Below are 19,556 nucleotides of genomic sequence, written 5' to 3' on the forward strand. Positions count from 1 at the left end.
ACTGTTTTAATAGAGAAAGGCAGATTGGGGAAAGCAATTTTGAAGTTACGTCACTTAACTTAAGTGCTTTTGAAAAAGCTGGTCTTGGCCTACAACTTGTACTTATTTGTAAAATGTATAATAGGCTCATTATAAAAGCTATCAATGTAATTATGTACATGGCACGCAATAAAACATAAAATTTGAAAAAGCACCATTGAATCATCAGCACTATGGTAATTAAGTGAAATAGAAGTTCATAACAGCTAAGGTTCTATCTAAAATGACTACCAAATGTCAAACAAATCAACAGCTACCTCATCCGTATTATTCTGGTTTCCGCATTTACAACATTTCTTCCTTATTTTCCTGGGTAATTTTGCTAAAATTCATGAAAATTCCCATAGTTTTGTGCCGAGGGGCGCCACTTTCCACGTCCGTGTTGTCTGAATGAAGTCGATACTGAACAATGGAGCATTTGCTACTGTAACAAAGAATCGCTGTTTTGCAAACAACATCAAGAGCCTCTGTTTACATCGGGGATAGAAGTTTAGTGGCGAGTGTTTTGCAAGAATCATCTTACCGCGCATAGGAGCCGCTGCACGGTATTTTCCATTACAATGAACAGAAAAATTCGAATGCCGGGTTTGGAATCTATGAAGTCCTGTTCATAAGACAAAGGCCTTGTATATATTAAATGAATATTTAAAAATAACAAATATAAAATATTTCTTTATTTATTAATGAAAAAAAATGATATTCATAAATATGATATTGATAGATTAATATAATATCAATATATATTTTTGATATTCAATATCTAAAAAGAAAAAGAAATCCATGCACGGAGACGAACCCGGATCTTCTGGGTCCGAAGCGCTTCGCGTTGCCAGATCGGCCAAGCTGCGGTACGTAACTATTCACACTGGACGTAATGCTATAACCTTACTATATGGTATCATTTATGCCGATTTTTGATCGTTTTCTTGACGAAATCATTTTTTTTCTTCTGCAATCTTGTGGAATAGATGTAATATGGTCATTTTTCAGGATATCAAAGTCCGAAACCACAATGCAATGATATTTCCGAACAGTTGTAGCAGTTACATGCGGTCGCCGTCCTGTGTCACATGCAAATCTGCGCCGTCCTGTGTCACATGCAAATCTGCGACACAGTGTTGAACCAAGCTTCCCTGGTCCCTGGTCCTTGCTTGAAGCCTCCTTGCTTGAAGGTAAAAGCCAGGAGAATGCGTTTCGGCGCGCATGCGCCGAAACGCAATAAAAAGGAAAACATGCTGTTCTGTTTCTATCAAAAGACATTTGTGTAGGCTATCATGCTTAAAACAGACACACTGCACTAGAATCTGTACAGTTCTATTTTTTATGCTAATTCTACATGCTAATTGCTGACTGTTAGCTCAAGTCTGTCACACAGATTTACCGTAAATCATATTATAATAAGTGTTTCCAGTTGAAAAAAAAGTTTCAAGCTCAAGTGATATTGTGAGGCAAACATTTTGTCAAAGTTTGGGTCTCGTGAGGAAAATATTTGGTCGCTATTGGGTTTCGTAGATTATACAAAACGTATTGTTATGTCATCAACATTTGCAAAGCACAAAGAAGCAGCACATGTGTATAGAACAGAGAGAACATAAACACAACTTAAAACCTTGTTAGAAGTCAGAGAAGCATAGAGTTAAGAAGCGACAAACAGAACATACAAAAAGGGAAAAAAATTTGAACAATTGAAATTTTGATCTTTTGTATCTCTCAAAAGTCTGATTTGAGATAAAATCAAGATGTAATGGGTTACATGTACAATCAAGTCTTGTACCTTTTTGAGTACGGTCTCCTACTGTCTTGCTGTTTATATTGTTTTGGTGTGCGTATGTATCTGTGCAAGGCAGGATCGCCATAGGAGCGGTATCCAAGGTTACGGGGTCTCGGGTCGTGGTGTCTGAGACCCTGAGGTTTTGGATTGTGGTACCCCCGACTATGGTGGTGTCTTGTACTGTGGTATCCTGGGTACTCAGGACTGTGGTAACTGACAGTTCTGAAAGTAGCGAGACATGTGTATGTACGGAGAGGTGAGAAAGACAGTCAAGCAGTGACAGAGATAGTAGCTTCATAGAGTAGTGAGACAGACACAAGTAAGTACTAGTAAAGACATGACAGGAAAGCCAAAGCAACATTTACCTAGTTCATGTTTAACAGTAAACTGGTCAGTATACATGTAGCCTGGTATCCATTCTATTCTAGGTTCAGTGTGCTCCTATGAAATATTCTTTAGAAGCAGTGTAATGGGTCATGAACATTTGAATGCCTGTTTGAACCCTGTTACCATGCCGTTTCTGAGGACTATGCTACTTGGAGCCAATCAGAGCTCTCCTGTATATTTCAGGAAAATGTCTGCCACTTGTTCCTTTATCAACTGGAGCTACATGTACATTTGTACATGTAGACTTTTCTGCATGGACGGGACCATAGGAGCAGACTGGAGCTAGAATAGGACAGATATACCAGGCTAACTTGCCATGTAATATCTAATTTATCATATGATAAAAGTAGCAAAATATTAATACATAATCTAATCAAGTACTAAGTCTAAGAATGTTCTTCTACTATTTGTTTGTTTGTTTGTTTGTTGAACTATGTAACGTGCAACAACATGCACAAACATGATGAAGCACAGTCAGATACATTGTTCATCTAGTTCATGTTTACTTACTGACATCTCAAGCCCTTAGTCTACATGTAGTGCTACATACATTGTACATTGTACATGTATGTTTCCGGGCCGTTCCAAGAAAATCTATCTGGAGGGGGTGGGAGGCAGTCTCATGTATAAACTATAATAACACTTAATGTCATTCATAAGAGTGTCTCCTCATTTTCCGTTTTCCCCGGAACAGCCCGTCGGCATGCTTTTGCAGAAAGTGTGAAAGATAAACTTTAAGACAAGCAGATTGCTTAATAGGAGAAGATGTGACTCTTAAAAGTTAATTAAAAGCAAATAAAAAAGAAGAGAAAAGCAGGAAAGTATTTTTGTAATACCATGCACTTACTGCACTCCAACATAGCAAGACTGGGCTGCTCTTCTGGTGAATAAGCTGGCATCAGTCCGTACAAACAACAAGGGGTTGATAGAGAGGGGCAGAGGGCTGTGATATGGAATGGGGGGTGATTGCACAAGGAAAGGGGGAGGGGGTGGAACACGGGAGGGTGTATGGGTAGACGAAGATGTATGTAGAGCGGGGTGAGAGGACGCAAAACATAAAAAGAAGCAGCGTTTAGACCGAGGGAGAAGAGCAACGATAGTAGCAGAATGCTATGGAACTCAAAGTTGTTAACCAATCAAAAACGAGGGTCAGAAATGGTAGGATGTGTGTATATATATATACATATACAACAGCTGCATAATGGAGACATTACCATTAGAGTATTACTCGGTGGTTTACATGCATTGGTTTGTTTCTTTTTATATGTTCAGAGTGAAGACGACAGCAAAGGGGCTAGGGACGGGGGAGGGGGGAAACAGAACAAAATGGGACTAACATTAGTCCAAAAGGAAAGAACTCGGTGATATCAAAGGATGCAAGGGGAAGGGGGAAAACAAAAGGTGAAGAAAAATTGACAACATTTTGTGAGATCAACAGGGCAAGGTACACCTACCTGGGGGGTCTGTGGACTTCTGGGGAGACTCGATACTTGGGACTTTCGAGTTTTCTCCTGAGAAAGGGGCAGGCGAAAGCAGAGGAAAGATATACCTTACCTCTCACGCTAGCACATAGTAATCATCTACTGTGTATTGCTGCAAAGTGATATGACCTTATAACAACATACAAGAGGGGTGCAAAAATGTACTTCTTTCCACAATGGCAAAATCACAACATTGATTGATGGTAGAGGATAAATGATTGACACCATGGATACAAATGACGGCTCTCTCTAGGCTGAATTTTTCCATATATGGGCAAGTGTTTTACGCTTTTCTGTGCATCCTGCTGTACTATTTTCATGATTGGGCTTGCTCTGCTATTAAATATTCATAATCTTGATATGGACGGATGTATCTAAACACACAATGACAGGAGAATTCACTTTCACATTCTCTTTTTCAAACATGGATAAAAAAGCTGTTACTGCAGCCATTTCAATTTTCAGTTAAGAGAGTCTTTCTACCACAAGAGAAAAATGAGACAGAAATGATAGAAAGTGGAAGCTATATGCTAACAATAGAAGCTAGATTTGTTACAATTGATAATAATTGATAATAATTGATAAAATTGTTACAATAAACACCTTTGGATGGATTTGGAAAGTACATGTACTTCCAAACCCATTCAAAGGTGCTTATCATCAATTTTGTGACAAATGAGGACAATCTAAATATTACAAACTTCTTTAATATGCAGATCTTTATGATGACCATTTCAAATAACAGTTGAAAGAAGTAACTGCAAAAGAAAGACGGTACTCACTGCAGCTGTGGAGAGATGGAACCATTGATGTGTGGGGGTGTCTGTATCTCAGCTGCTTCCACTTCCGCCTTCTGTCGAGCCTTCTCTTCTTCCATCGCTTCTTCTGCCCTGCAATTCAAAAATCTTCAATGATGTCAAATACAAAACAAAATGTTTTGATTTTCCGAATTTAAAGTAAAGACCCTACTCTTACGAGAGGAACTCCAATCAAAGATGGCTCAGATTACTATATTATGATGTTGTCTTTTGCCAGTAATAATAAAAATGTTCACCTTCGTGGTAGGAATTGTGCGTAACGTTTAGTCACAAAATAAGTGAATGCTAATTGATGAACAGTATAATTTCATTGAGGTACAGTACAGATACAGAAATTTTTAGTGGTATTGCACCGTACACAACCCTAGGCTAGAGTACATATCGTCCCAAACCTTCTCTTGGCCTCTTCCATCTCCCTCAAGGCCTGCTCCTGGGCCCGTCTCTCCCTCTGCATCTCCCCACATTTCCGCCGAGCCCTGTGACCTCTCCACTGACTCTGGATAGAAATGGCCGCTCTCTTCTCCTGCTGTTGAGCCAGCAGCCTCCTCAGGGCAAGGCATGCTCGGATGTTCCTCTGCAAGGTACAAGAAGTTCCTCATTATCAGACAGGGCTTGATACACTGGGTGCATGTGCACTTTTGTGCACCCAAATTGGAGCTGTGCACCTAATTTTTGACAGTGGGTGTGCACCATTTTTTTACGCTATAGGGTAAAGGTAGAATCGCACACTAGTAGTAGACAGAACATCATTGAAAGAAAAAGCAGTATAGCTTTTGTTGTACTTTGTATAATTACTAAGTTCTTGTTTAAAAATTTGAAGTTACATGTAGCTACAGAAGAGAGGCACTAGGGTTTGTAATTAGGTCTTGCTGACATTCTGCTTTATTTTATGTTGTGCACACTAAATTCTTTCTGACAGAGTCTTAAGTTTTAAGTTAGACTAAGTGCACCCAAAATGAATTTCCAGCCTTGTCAGGGCTTGAAATACCTCCTGCATAAACTATAGATTGAAGGAACTGTTGTTGTACAGTTATTTCTGATGCTTATACCTGTACCTAACCTTCACTGATCACATTATACACTTTGTACATGTATGCTAAACTGGTTCGAAATCACTTTGACTTTCTCCAGAATTTTGATAACTGATTCTGAAGAAGATGACAATTTGAAAGCAATATAATGGCAATCTCACCTGAATCTTGATGACCGACTCCTTCATCCTCAGGTACATCTTGCGCTGCAGCATCCCCCTCATCCACACCTGGATGACCCGTATTCTCCGCAGCACCTCCTCGTGTAGCGACTCCTGCAGCTTCAGCCGCTCACTCTCACGCAGGAACACCTGCACGACAAGGTGGAAAAATCATTTAAACATAGAGGTAAGGATAGTTTTCTTTGTTATCCACTGTGTCTAGGGGACGGTATTGGAAGGCAAAGCCCGACCCTCTCCTTCCACTGCCTTTTACCTCCCAAACCAAAGTGAGGTAGGTCAATGAAGGATAAACATCCAGGTAATAAGATACGCCAAATGACAGTTAGAAAAGCAACCATGAAATGTTGACAGTTTCAGAATTCTATGAATCTGCAGCGTTGTCATGTTCATAGTTTTTACAGTGAACGTAATTTTCTGGTACATCTTTTTGAATGTGTCGTGATGAGTTTGCGGTGAGAGCTACATGTACATATGACTGTGCACATAAACCAATCCCAAATGTTTCATGATCTATATAGTTGCATACAATTCTGAAACTGTCAACATTTCACACGATTTTAAAATTTAAGATCCTTGTAGCTATGTACTTGTAGCTGCCCTCAAACCTCGTCAACATACATGTACATCTTACCCTTTCAAAATGGGAAACAACAGCTGATAAACTGAATAGTGAGTGAGTGATATGAATGAAAATATAGTATACATCATATTATACAATGTACATTTGTACATAGCAATAGACTTCATTCACAACACAGAATGAAAACTATGAAGATGAAACAAGTCCAAAAGACATACAGTGTCCCGGTTTAGAAATCGGCAGACCGCTAGTTAGGACACACTCCACTGAAAACACACTTACCTTAGTCATCAAAAGGGATCCTTCAGAATCGTTAACTCGATCAGAAAAGACCCCAAGGCAAGATCAAAACGACTAGAGGGTCCACAAATAAACACGTTCATGTAATATAGTTACACTGCTCTAACTGATCAGGTAGAGCGCTTATAACTTAAAAGACAGGAAGTAGAGCCGCTTGAAGTGTACTTTCATATAATTATTCTGCCAAGCAGCATGTGATTGTGAGTCCGAGACCAAATAAGGCGCTGCAGTGCATCAAGGAAGCTCTCGTCAAGTCACTGGTCAAAAATAACCGCGTGCGCAGGCGGGAGTAGTTGTCCAAAGCAGGCATCAAAGTGTGCGTGGGAGTAACACGAGGCTGTAACATGTGTTACAAATTGTACATAATACGTATGAGTGCTGTAGGATGTGGTACAAATGTTGGGCGCAGTTTAGGGATGTGTACTTTCTTTTGTGTACTCACATTCAGGTTCAGGTCCGAATTCGAATCACTGATCATGAGTTTAGTTGTTTTTTTTACCTGAACCTAAACGTTTTTATGTGTCCGCATTCGGTTCAGCATTTAGGTATGCATCCCTAGTAGTAAGGTGGGTTGATGATGATATCAGGATTAAGCAGGGCTTATAATAGTTGGTGCATGTGCACCTGTGTGCACCCAAAATTGGACCTAATTTTTTGTGCACCTAATATTTGACTGTGGGTGCACCAGTGCACCTGATATTTTTGTAGGCTATAGGATAAATGTAATGTAATTGTACACTTGTCTAGTAAACAGAATATTCTTGAATATCAGAAGAAGCAATATAACTCTTTGGTTGTAATTTATTTGATGTATTTCTTGTTTAAATTACAGATTGAAGGCTTATTACGATACACAGAGACACTATTAAGATTTGCACCCCCGTCCTACCTTAGACTCTCCCATCTGGTAGTGTCTGTCGTCCAGCTCCATGGAGTGCAGAAACGCAGCGATGTCCTCCTTACTACTGTCGCTACCCCTCTTTAGAAGCAGGGCATACTGTTGGGCAAATTCCTGATAAAACAAAACAAAAGTAATTATCATGCTCAGCACTTCACAATGACAGGTTTCAACAATACTTTGTATAGTAATACCACTTCCTGTCGGCGTACACATGGGTACCCCCTACATTTGTACCTCTCTCCTAATTGATCCCATCTCTATCCCCTCCTTCTCATCTCCCTTCACACAGCCCGTCATTCGTAGCCATGTCACTCTGTGTGAGGGCTGCATTCCCGCCCACCCAGCCCCTTGTTAACACGAGGCTGTGTTGTTTATGATAACGTGTTATTGTTAACATAGATCTGTTAGCATTGCTTGATACGCTGTAGATCGAAACTTTCAAGTGTGGCTATTGGCTAGATCTCTAGTTTTAGAAATTATCCTCGTTGATCATAGTTTTACAGTAGATTAACGTTTTTTCCGTTTGATTTTTCATGACTTTGTGTTCTTGTTGACTCTATCCCAATTATTGTCCAGGTATAGAGAAGCATTTCTTCTAGTGGCCTAGTTATTAGAGATTAGACATAACTTCTGACATTTAAGAACTATTGTCAGTCAGATATTCTTTTATTAGAATTTTTTCTAAATTATTACAAATATTATTATAAAACCCTCTTGGTGACTTGGAATGGACTCTAACACATGCATAATCAAACAGATTAGGCCAGAAAAAAGAAGACATAGAATGCAACAAAGCATTGTAGAAAGAAGGCCCAAACCTTGCATATTAAGTACATGTCATGCACCTTCAGAAAAAATTGATAATATCAATTGAACAAAAGTCATGTAATCACCGATTGACCAATGAATGCACACACCTGGAATGTTAGCCGAACGCTGTAGCCCGACTGTCGGATGCGCACCGTCTCCAACATCCCCGTGTATCTCAACTGTCGCAACACCAGCTGGGAGTCAAACTTGCAGGGAGCCTGAAAAAGAGACGGTCCGCAGAATATCAACCAAAGTTACTTAAGGTTTGGGAATACATCTATAAGCAGCGACACCTGTGCTGCAGTGCAATGTGAATTGCCTTGAAGTCAGAATTGCCTTGAAAAAGGAGTCTTTTCATTCAACCAAAGTTACCGTACAGAATATTCTGTATCAATTTTACTTCTGTGGCAGTTTCATTTTGTGGTAGGAGGAAAAAGGATTGTTTCAGAGGTGAAACAATTCTGCGGTACCGAATATTGGAATGTATATTCCCGTTGTCATTTTAGTTCACTTTAATTCAAACAAAGTCCACTTATTGTCCAAACAATTTCAATCAGTAACACCTCAGAATAGGTAAATGAAAAGGAAGTCCCATAGCCTTTTCCGAGGCCGTAGGGGAAGTGGGTTGTTGAAATGCTACAGTAACTGCCTCTCCTTCCAACGCTTTTTACCTCCCCAACCAAAGTCAGGTACCCATTTTACACCTGGGTAGAGTGAGGGAAGCTTTTCCCAAGGACACAACATCTACATGTAACTAAGAATGCCAAGAATCGAACCCATGAACTCTTGATCTCGTGTCTGCTAGCCTAGCCATTTGACAGCTTAGGAATCTTATCATAGAACTCAAGAAAAACAAATTCTGTCTCTACCTTGTCTGAGTTAGACTTGATGCATCTGACAAAGAAGGGCTTGGCTTGGTTCAGAGTCTCCATCAGTTTGCTAAGAGACACAGAGAACTGCGCGCTGACAGTGGCCGGTGCTTTCCTCAGCGTTGATGACGGCTTCCCCTCCCTTCGTACTATGGTCTTCACACTGCGCAAGTCCCGTAAACACTGAAAGAAAAAATAGTACTTTCAGTTATTAGATATGCCTAACTTTGTGGGTGAAAATAATGGGCGAAAACTTGCATACTAGATGAACAACAACAGAAGTCAGATTTACTGAACTTAAATGACAGCGAAAAATTACAAAATCTATAGTAGTCGAAATGCAGATTTTACCTTGTGGGGCCTGCCATGACGGAATGATTTGTTCTTCCTGAAAAGGTAAACAATCAAGATTTGTTAAGCATGTCCAGGACAAAAAAAAGATAAAGAGATTTAAAGTGGTCTAAAATATAAAGCATGCTATTTGACAGGTAAAGTTTGTGCTGACGTTTCAAGACATGTATCAGTAAAAATGTGTAGAAATGATAATGGTATCTAGATCGAGAGGTCAGGGTCAGTAGGTATACCTATGTGGGTCGCCTAAACAGTCCCAGAGGAAACTCTGGGAAAACTAGAAAGGCCGTCATTTGCCCCTGAGCAAATACAGCATGTTTAGCCATACTCCTCCCCATGCAAGAAGTGGGTTGTCCCAAAATAACCCCTGGGCAAATCGAAATATTAACTGCATGTAGGAAGGCAACATTTGCGAGAGCATTATACTTTGCCAATCTCCCTCCCGATGCATAAATTGACTGTTCCAAAATCACCCGTGCAAAACAATTCTCTCTACAAGTTCTGCGAGACACCAAGAGCTTCTTACTGCAATGGCTCGCGTGTTTACCCGCAACATGACCTCAGGTAACCTGAAAAGAACACATGTTCTTTGGCCAGCAGCAAATGGAACGCCCGGAACCTTAGATAGAACATGGATTCTAAGATAGAACATGGAACGGGGACAGCACTTTTGACCCGTTTTTGGTCTGAAAATGGGTCCAAAAGTACCCAAAACGAAACATTTTGAAGTGATGTACACCAGAAATGTGATTGTAGTCTTGTAGGGACATGTTCAAGGCACCCTTGTAGCGAATTTCAGGTCATTTGCTTGTAATACCAGGGCACAGGAGCCAAAAATATAAAAATTGCCTAAAAATGCCCCAAAAAACCTCCATAAAAATGATTTTAAGGCCTGTTTCAAAGCAATTTTAAAATCACCTGAGGGTATTTGCCTTCTTTACCTCCTTGCCAAATTTCAGGTCGGTTGATTAAAAAATGGCGGAGTTGAATCGATTTGAAGATTTGGCAGGAGGAGAAGAAGAACATGCACAAAAACAATATGTTGAGCCATACTAGGTATGGCTAAACATAATAAAAAAACACAACAGCAATAATGGAAACCTACATGAGAATGTTGGCGGCTCTGCGTAACACCTTGGCGATGTTGGGGTCCGTTGTGGAATACAGCAGCCCCTCCTGTTCAAACAGCGAGCCGCTCTCTCTTCTGGAGGGGTGGCCGGCGCTGCCGTGGCGACTGCCGGGCTCCGGGGTGGAGTACGGGCTGCTCCGGGGGGTCAGGGTCTTTGTGGGAGAGTGGAAGGCATCTTCGGGGACTGCAGGGCTAAGGGGACTGTATATATATGTAGAGAATATAAAGTTATGAATTAGTCATATACTGGACGTATATATCCAACATTCAGTGACAAGGAATTGAAAACGTAGCCTGGTATATCCATCCTGTCCAGCTCCAGTTGGCTACTCTGATTGCTTGCCTGCAAAATTGTCTGGCACCGTTTCCCATTTAAATGCAAGGCCCCTAAATGTACATCATTAACTATTTTGTGGATTGAACATGTTTTTAGATGCCGTTTAATTGGAATCAAATGGCTGTTTGAACCTCATTAGCCTGGGTACCTTCCTCTGTAGTGGGCAAGCAAAAAGAATGTCAGCCAGCGGTACCCATGGAGGATTGTACCCAGGCTACATCACCATGCTGTTACAGAGGACTGTGCTATACTTGGAGCCAATCAGAGCTCTCGCATATATTTCAAGTGAATATCTCAATGCTAATTGTTTCTTTCTTTTTAGCAGTGCCAGACTATTCAGTAGGGAAGCGATCAGAGGAGTGGCCTAGAGCAAGAAGAGGATACTGTAGATGCATTTAAGTTTGTGTGGTTTTAATTTCAGGGCAGAAAATGGAGTGTTTGCGGTGGTTTTAAGTTTGCGTTTGAGACAATAGTAGAGAAGGGGGTAGGACGACAGAAAAAATTCGCAGTGGTTTTAAGTTCACCGCAGAGAGCTTGCCTGAACATAAAACCACTGCAAACATTGCTGCATTTACAGTAGATTCCTGACTATAGAAAGCAATTGCTGCTCTAAGACTTGTAATGAAGGAGGAGAGAAGAACAACAAACAAAGAAGAAAGAAAACAGGCAACAATGTGCAAGATGAACTAGAATATATAGCAGAAAACTGCACAATACACAGGAACCCATATCATCAAATCAATTCCTAAGGGGATTTTATTCTTACAAAAAACAGAAGAGAAACTTACTATTTGGGAACCTTGACATACAGGAGTGAAACTGCATAATTATTTCTACAGGTGGATGAAGGGGGAGAAGGAACAGTAGAAAGGAGGAATATTGAGCAGTTACGAAAAGAGAAATGATGAAAAGGGTACTCTTGTACATGACTTGTGAGTCAAATGAGTTGTATACAGTCGAACCGCAGGTCACCCTAGAACGCGTTATTCTCTAAGATAGCGTATTTGCCGCGTCTGGATTTGACCCCGTTGCATGGGTGTAAACAAGAGCCTGTCGTGCAGCAAAAATTCCTCAGACCTATATAATGTATATACTTTTTCAAATCTACGGGATTTGCCCAGTACAGCAATTCAGATTATTTGCGCATTACAAAATATCAGCGAGCGCTGTGGCGTTCTAAACATGAGCAATTTTTGGTCACTTTATTTGTGCTCGTCTTGTTTACAGTTCACCTAGATCCAATTAGCTATTTCCACAGCATAATAGTCCATATCTTCAGCTTTAAATTGATACCAAAGTTCCTTGGTTAATTTTAGGAGCAACGGGTTTGCCCCCAAAAAAACGAACATCATGTCAGTTTTATGGCGTCCTTTTTCTGAATGAGAAATTGAACACAGTGTCCTTTCACTTTGATTTGCAAAACGTACACATTATGTACTAATATTGGCATACGTGCACAAGAATCCCACTTTTTCTGGCTTCTGAATAATGTCAATCTTTTTCAGAGAATGTATCTGCAACTGCAGGAATTAGACGTTAGTCTTTTCTAAACTTCTCCACACACCGACTGATAGTTGCAATACTACGCCTGAACTCGCCTGACCCCGCGGCTCAAAAAATCGAACGTACCGTCTTGGTTCCATCGGTCGAACGCTGGAGTTCGAAACTATTGACTTCAAATTTGACAATTTTTACTAAGTCGCTACCTAGTACTAAAACCCTCTGTCTGTGCGTATTTGACTATTATCATGTAGCTTCTTCTATTGCATGTGGTAGCCGTGCTCATGCAGCTTCTAAAACCAAAACATAAGTTTTATGACACCTTGCGAAATGTATCAAAATGTAACCAAAACGCAGGATAGTGTGTATCGGTAGATACGCCCAGGCTCGAATTTCAGCACCATGATTTGCATGTGGTCGCAGTTTTTTTGGGGGCAAACCCGTTGCTCCTCAAATAAACCAAGGTATTTTGGTATCTATTTAAAGGTGAAGAAATGGACTATCGCACTATGTGATTAGCTAGTTGGATCTAGGTGAACTGTAAAGAAGATGAGCACAGATAAATTGACCAAAAATTGCTAATGTTTCGAAAGCCACCGCGGCCGCTGTCATTTTGCAATACACGAAATATCTACATAGCTGCACTGGGCAAGTCCTACAGATATGAAAAAGTATAAACACCATGTTGGTCTGAGGTATTTTTCTTGCACCACCGGTAGTTGTTTACACCCATGCAACAGGGTCCAACCCAGGTCCGGCCGTGACCCGGCGAACGCCGTCTTAGAGAAGGCTGCGCAGAACGGATGCGCATAGAGCTCTGCGGTTCGACTGTATAAAGATTGGTGGGGTCACGGCAGAACACACCAAATACAGAGAGGAAACAAGAGCTTTTAAAAAAAGCTGGCGTTTCGGCTACGTTTATAAGTGTGAATTGTCTTTTCCCTTTACTTGAAGTAAAATCTGCCAGAGGAAGTCACTCAAGGACTGTTCAGTCTATAAGGAAAATTGTCATTTTGGGAAATGAGTACTGTTTTAATAGAGAAAGGCAGATTGGGGAAAGCAATTTTGAAGTTACGTCACTTAACTTAAGTGCTTTTGAAAAAGCTGGTCTTGGCCTACAACTTGTACTTATTTGTAAAATGTATAATAGGCTCATTATAAAAGCTATCAATGTAATTATGTACATGGCACGCAATAAAACATAAAATTTGAAAAAGCACCATTGAATCATCAGCACTATGGTAATTAAGTGAAATAGAAGTTCATAACAGCTAAGGTTCTATCTAAAATGACTACCAAATGTCAAACAAATCAACAGCTACCTCATCCGTATTATTCTGGTTTCCGCATTTACAACATTTCTTCCTTATTTTCCTGGGTAATTTTGCTAAAATTCATGAAAATTCCCATAGTTTTGTGCCGAGGGGCGCCACTTTCCACGTCCGTGTTGTCTGAATGAAGTCGATACTGAACAATGGAGCATTTGCTACTGTAACAAAGAATCGCTGTTTTGCAAACAACATCAAGAGCCTCTGTTTACATCGGGGATAGAAGTTTAGTGGCGAGTGTTTTGCAAGAATCATCTTACCGCGCATAGGAGCCGCTGCACGGTATTTTCCATTACAATGAACAGAAAAATTCGAATGCCGGGTTTGGAATCTATGAAGTCCTGTTCATAAGACAAAGGCCTTGTATATATTAAATGAATATTTGAAAATAACAAATATAAAATATTTCTTTATTTATTAATGAAAAAAAATGATATTCATAAATTTGATATTGATAGATTAATATAATATCAATATATATTTTTGATATTCAATATCTAAAAAGAAAAAAAAAATTCATGCACGGAGACGAACCCGGATCTTCTGGGTCCGAAGTGCTTCGCGTTGCCAGATCGGCCAAGCTGCGGTACGTAACTATTCACTCTGGACGTAATGCTATAACCTCACTATATGGTATCATTTATGCCGATTTTTGGTCGTTTTCTTGACGAAATCATTTTTTTTCTTCTGCAATCTTGTGGAATAGATGTAATATGGTCATTTTTCAGGATATCAAAGTCCGAAACCACAATGCAATGATATTTCCGAACAGTTGTAGCAGTTACATGCGGTCGCCGTCCTGTGTCACATGCAAATCTAGCCTGCCTGCATTTTCGTGCTCTCTTGCCATATAAGGTAACGGCTATACAAGGATTTGAGAACGTATTGCCATATAAGGTCTTATTGTGTGCGACACAGTGTTGAACCAAGCTTCCCTGGTTCCTTCCTTGAAGGTAAAAGCCAGGACAATGCGTTCCGGCGCGCATGCGCCGAAACGCAAAAACACACAAACAAAGTTGTGGAGAAGTTGAAATGATTATAGAAAATGATGATGAAGAAAAATGATTTAATCGGATGTAAACATGTACAGTTTGTTTTGAAATTTGTACATATAGATTGTGCAAATCAAGACTAAGAATTGTAGCAAAGTTTAAACAGGTAAGAGCACAGATTATGCCACTGGACAGTACATGTACATTAAGTATGTGCAGATGAATACACACATGCATGTATGGAATAAATGCATACATTGTACATGAAGGAAGGGTATCATTCTAGAATACTGTAAATGCAGAAAATTAATGTTCTTGGGGATTTAATTTCGCAGTAGGGAGAAGATGGAGTGTTCATGGTGGTTTTCAGTTCACGTTTGAAACAATAGTAGTGCTACAGTCACACAATGGATCGGCTTTTCGCGGCGGTTTTAATTTCGCGGTAAAGAAAAAGAGTTCACACGAAAACCGCAAACATAAAACCACCGCAAACATTTCTGCATTTACAGTATTACCTACTAGGTGTAAAAATGGAGATAGGCAAAGACTAGAGATGTACATGACAGTACAGACCTGGTAGGCACTTCTTCATCTTCAGACACCTCTGACAGGCTGGATGTGGAGCGGAGACGGGGGCTGGGTCTGACTCTGGGGGCTGGTCTAGGTTTGCCTGGACAGACAGGGGAAAGTTTTATTGTGCATTGTGCAAGTTCTGAAATGTTATACTAGTACATTTTACAATGTAGTGCTATCAATAGTATCATAGATAAACACACACATGTAGTTGACACCAATATGTTCAAACTAGGTTTTTTCAACATTTTGAGGTCATTTTTTAATCTATCCTTAATCAAGAAGAAAAATCAAGACCATAGCATGTCCAGAGGAGGCCCATAGTCAACCTTAACCTTTATCTAATCCCACGGCCTATGCAAATACAAAATATCACTACAATCCCTCCAGGCCTTCTTACCGTAAGTTATGCTGCCCACAAATATCTGGAAACAAAGACACACACAGACACTCCAAAAACTTCCAAGTCAAAGAGTTATAACACAAGCCCATCAGATTCTATACAAAAAAAATGTCCACTGGATTTTCTACTGTAGGACATAGGATCTTAGACCACATAGTGAGTAGACATCTGTGTCTGATTAGTGATCAATAAAGGCAGGAGCCCACGTGCTCCTAGATTCATTCTTGACCAGAAGACGAGAGTGTGCGCATCTATCCTTTCCTACACTGGTGGACAGCGGTGTGTTGCCGCTTCCGAGCGGCCGAACCTGCGCTAAGACGCCATCCTAAAGCCTTGGCCCGCTACCATGCCTCCTGTATCGCCCGGTGATGAGACCATCGGCTCCCCGAGAGACCGTCGCCCGTGCTGCGTTGCCCGACTGCCACGTCGACCGCCGACCCAGCCTGCCGCCTTGCCTAGCCGTTCGCAGGACGGTCGCAGACAAGCAGGGTGGCCGTGGAAGGTTGCAGGCAGTTGCGGCGCGGGGTGGGGTGGGTAGCATGCTTGACAGGCGGCATGGTGGGACAGGGAGACGGCAGCGTGGTCTGGTACACGTGGCCGGCGGCTCTGGCTTCAGCGACGACAGGCAGAGATGGCTGGGCACATGGCATGCGCAGGCGTGGACGGCTGGCCAGCTGGTTTAGAGGATAGCATGCGGGCGTGTTGTACGGTCTAGCTGGGTCTGTTGGCGGTGCGAGACGGCGGTAGGCAGGCAGACTACATCTAAACGGCCGGCCGGGCGAGGCGGCAGGCTGGGGTCGGCGGTCGACGTGGCACGGCTGCAGGTGTACCATCACAGCACAGGCGGTGATAGCTCGGGGAGCCGATGGTCTCATCACCGGGCGATACAGGAGGCATGGTAGCGGGCCAAGGCTTTAAGATGGCGTCTTAGCGCAGGTTCGGCCGCTCGGAAGCGGCAACACACCGCTTGCCACCAGTGTTGAGTAGATAAAGGTACTAGCTAGGAGAGCAAGGAATGATGTCTGTACTCAGTGCTTGCCTGTGAGAAGTCATCTGGGCAGACGGGTGTCTGTCTGGCTTTATTGATATCAATCGGTTACAGATGTCCAGCTGGTGTCTCTGATGGACCCCCAGCGGATAGATCTTCCTATGGTTGTTACTAAAACATCTTGCACAGTAAATGTCTCTACTACACTACTTAATTGAAACACCTATTTGTTCCATCCTGCTTAGTTACCCCTTGACTTTCACATTTACCCATGCAAAGGTAGCGTGCGTAGGCCAGTGGTTAGCGATCTTGCCTCTGGAACTAGAGGCCGCGAGTTCGATCCCGGCTGTGTCGCTCCCCCGACATGCACGCTACCGGAAAGGGTCGCAGTCCTTAGGATGGGACGTTAAGCCGTGGTCCAATGTTCATTGTGCTTGTCGAAAAGAGCTAGGGAATTTCCCCGGTACAATGAACCTGTAAATACTGTACATAGGGTCTGTCTTCTCTCTCACGACCAGTGGAAGATTTAGCTCTTCAGTGAGCTAAACTGGATCGACATCACTTTTCCTTTTCTTTCTAAATCTAAATCACTCTCTTCCATTACCTTGGTTCGTTTTCCATCTCTTTCCAGCATCACGGAAGGCGGACACACTTCTGAAGAAGGCACGGAGGATGGCCCAGCGGAACACAGCCACTGGATCTGTACCTGCAATGTACATCAAGAAAGGTTGGTGCAATGTACATCAAGATTGGTTGGTACAAGTACATTTTTGACTGCGGCACACTCTGTGCACGCGAAGTGCGTTTGAATTACATGTATTCCTTGGAAGCCCATGTAGAGCGGACAAGTAGAACGGTCCGGAACACCCTTATTGAACGTTAGGCCATGTTGATTTGATTATATGGATGACAAAATATTTTTTCTTATTTGCACGCTCGCATCAGTTTTGGGGTTCTCAGAGGATGACATGTCATCCATATAATCGAATCAACAACAATCGAATCATAGCCCAGGTATCATATCATATACATGTACATGTTAGCCCAAATGTACCCACAGAAAGTTATTCTGGTACGAAGGCAGTGTGTACTTACTGATGATTTCCCTCACAAAGGCCATGTGGCTGTTCTTCAGCACAGACACGATGTCAGACCTCATCAAGTCAATGTTCTTCTCTCTGAAGTCCTGAAACAACAAACATTCGTCAAACAGGGTATCAAAGAAACAAACGTTACATCTTAACATTTCATTGTTACAAAATACCACTATATACAAATGTAGGCTTGAGAGTTTACCTGTGCTGTTAGAATCCTCATAGAATCCATTCTATAGCTGATAATTTCTGACACAAAGGAAAAGCTGGGCAACCAAATTTGCAACTGAATAGACCTAGTCTTTGTCAAAGAATGAGACATCCACCACCTCTAGTTCTATGACTGTCACTTTATGTAGATAGGACACGTGACTCAGTGAGCAGTAGATCATAAGTTGCGGAAAGTTTATGACACCCCCCATCTCTATTATTAGTATTAAGGGTTCATGAGTCATATGGTCTATCTATAGTGACATGATAGAAGCAGTGGATTGCTCATTCCTTAACAGTGACTGGTCATTCCTTGACAGTGACTGGTTCTTCCGTTGATGAAGGTTAGACATCCAGGTAATATGCTGGAAATCACATTTGAATCCTACTACACTAGTCAAACATTCTGCATTGGTTGCAAGGTCACTGACTTTGTTTCCCGCCAGGTTATTGTTAAAGGCATATTATGTACATGTATTTCAACTCAACCCAATTATATCTTCATCATCCTCATCAGTCTACGTGCTAATTACGCACCAATTGTATCTTAATCAAACTGGCAGATGTACATGTACATAAATGTATGTCTGAACAGTCAATGTTTACAAAATCACCAAGAACAAAACACTATACAAATAACTACTTTATACATTGTGTACATACTGTATACATAATAAAAATGACAATAACTGATGTGTTTCACTTACCTGGATCTGATATTTGACCTTGCCAGCATAGTGCACAATGACAAAGGAGGGTTCGTTGACCTGGGGGCGCTCGTAGTAGCCATTGTCCTCATGTTGCTGGTGGAACTTGGTCAGCAGAGTTTCACTGGTGGCATTGGGCAGCCTTTTGGGGGAGAGAACAAATCCTTCAAATTATTTAAGTACAGTGGTTAAAAAGTTCAACCAACATAATTATTCAATGAAACAGTTTCTTAGACAAGCTCATAAAAAACACTTACTATGATCAACAAAATGAAACATAGCTATGAAACACAAACGTGTCCTTTATGATTGATCAGGTTATTTTCCTTTAGAACAAACACTGAAGGTGACAAAAAGATTTGCATGAGAATGTGAGTATATTCCCTCCCACCTGCTTTCCTCGTCCAACAGATGCAGCAGACCTGTGGGTCTCTTGGCTACCAGTGACAGACAGCCCGTGTTGTCTATGAAGTCTATGTTCTTCCACTGGATACCCTCCTTTTGGTACTCCTCCTGCAAAAAGAGCAAAGTTTTACCAAAAATCTTACATTTGATGATGTTTGTCTACTATGTCTATTGTACTCGACGAAGACATTTATGAGACTTACCATTGGCAAATACATTCAATAATTGCTCACTATACAAACTGTTCCAGCTTACACAATAGAAATTGATATCAAAGTAGATATCATTAAAAAGACGTAGCATTTTACAATAAAGCTTTTAATGTCCTGCTTTGCCTAGGCGTATATGGTCAAACACAGGTTGCTTGTTT

General features: G+C 41.2%; 1 protein-coding gene across 15 annotated transcripts in view; it reads right to left on the minus strand.

The window, feature by feature from the left end:
• Nucleotides 1-19,556, minus strand: part of LOC136428590 (unconventional myosin-IXb-like) — an 87,806-nt gene that overhangs the window by 26,221 nt on the left and 42,029 nt on the right. For 7 of the 15 annotated variants that reach the window (XM_066418215.1, XM_066418221.1, XM_066418217.1 and 4 more), the window contains 17 exons: nucleotides 19,173-19,294; nucleotides 18,782-18,923; nucleotides 17,866-17,956; nucleotides 17,375-17,476; nucleotides 15,380-15,476; nucleotides 11,775-11,819; nucleotides 10,626-10,850; nucleotides 9,521-9,557; nucleotides 9,170-9,352; nucleotides 8,408-8,518; nucleotides 7,479-7,601; nucleotides 5,689-5,838; nucleotides 4,889-5,070; nucleotides 4,461-4,568; nucleotides 3,652-3,708; nucleotides 3,045-3,140; nucleotides 1,814-2,032 (listed from right to left, as the gene is read on the minus strand). In XM_066418215.1, the coding sequence (XP_066274312.1) occupies nucleotides 1,814-2,032; nucleotides 3,045-3,140; nucleotides 3,652-3,708; nucleotides 4,461-4,568; nucleotides 4,889-5,070; nucleotides 5,689-5,838; nucleotides 7,479-7,601; nucleotides 8,408-8,518; nucleotides 9,170-9,352; nucleotides 9,521-9,557; nucleotides 10,626-10,850; nucleotides 11,775-11,819; nucleotides 15,380-15,476; nucleotides 17,375-17,476; nucleotides 17,866-17,956; nucleotides 18,782-18,923; nucleotides 19,173-19,294 (2,090 nt within the window). The remainder of the gene's footprint in view (nucleotides 1-1,813; nucleotides 2,033-3,044; nucleotides 3,141-3,651; nucleotides 3,709-4,460; nucleotides 4,569-4,888; nucleotides 5,071-5,688; nucleotides 5,839-7,478; nucleotides 7,602-8,407; nucleotides 8,519-9,169; nucleotides 9,353-9,520; nucleotides 9,558-10,625; nucleotides 10,851-11,774; nucleotides 11,820-15,379; nucleotides 15,477-17,374; nucleotides 17,477-17,865; nucleotides 17,957-18,781; nucleotides 18,924-19,172; nucleotides 19,295-19,556) is intronic. The other 8 variants (XM_066418229.1, XM_066418225.1, XM_066418223.1 and 5 more) reach the window with 4 other exon arrangements.

The sequence above is a fragment of the Branchiostoma lanceolatum genome, chromosome 2 (genome assembly GCF_035083965.1).
Source record: "Branchiostoma lanceolatum isolate klBraLanc5 chromosome 2, klBraLanc5.hap2, whole genome shotgun sequence".
NCBI lineage: Eukaryota > Metazoa > Chordata > Leptocardii > Amphioxiformes > Branchiostomatidae > Branchiostoma > Branchiostoma lanceolatum.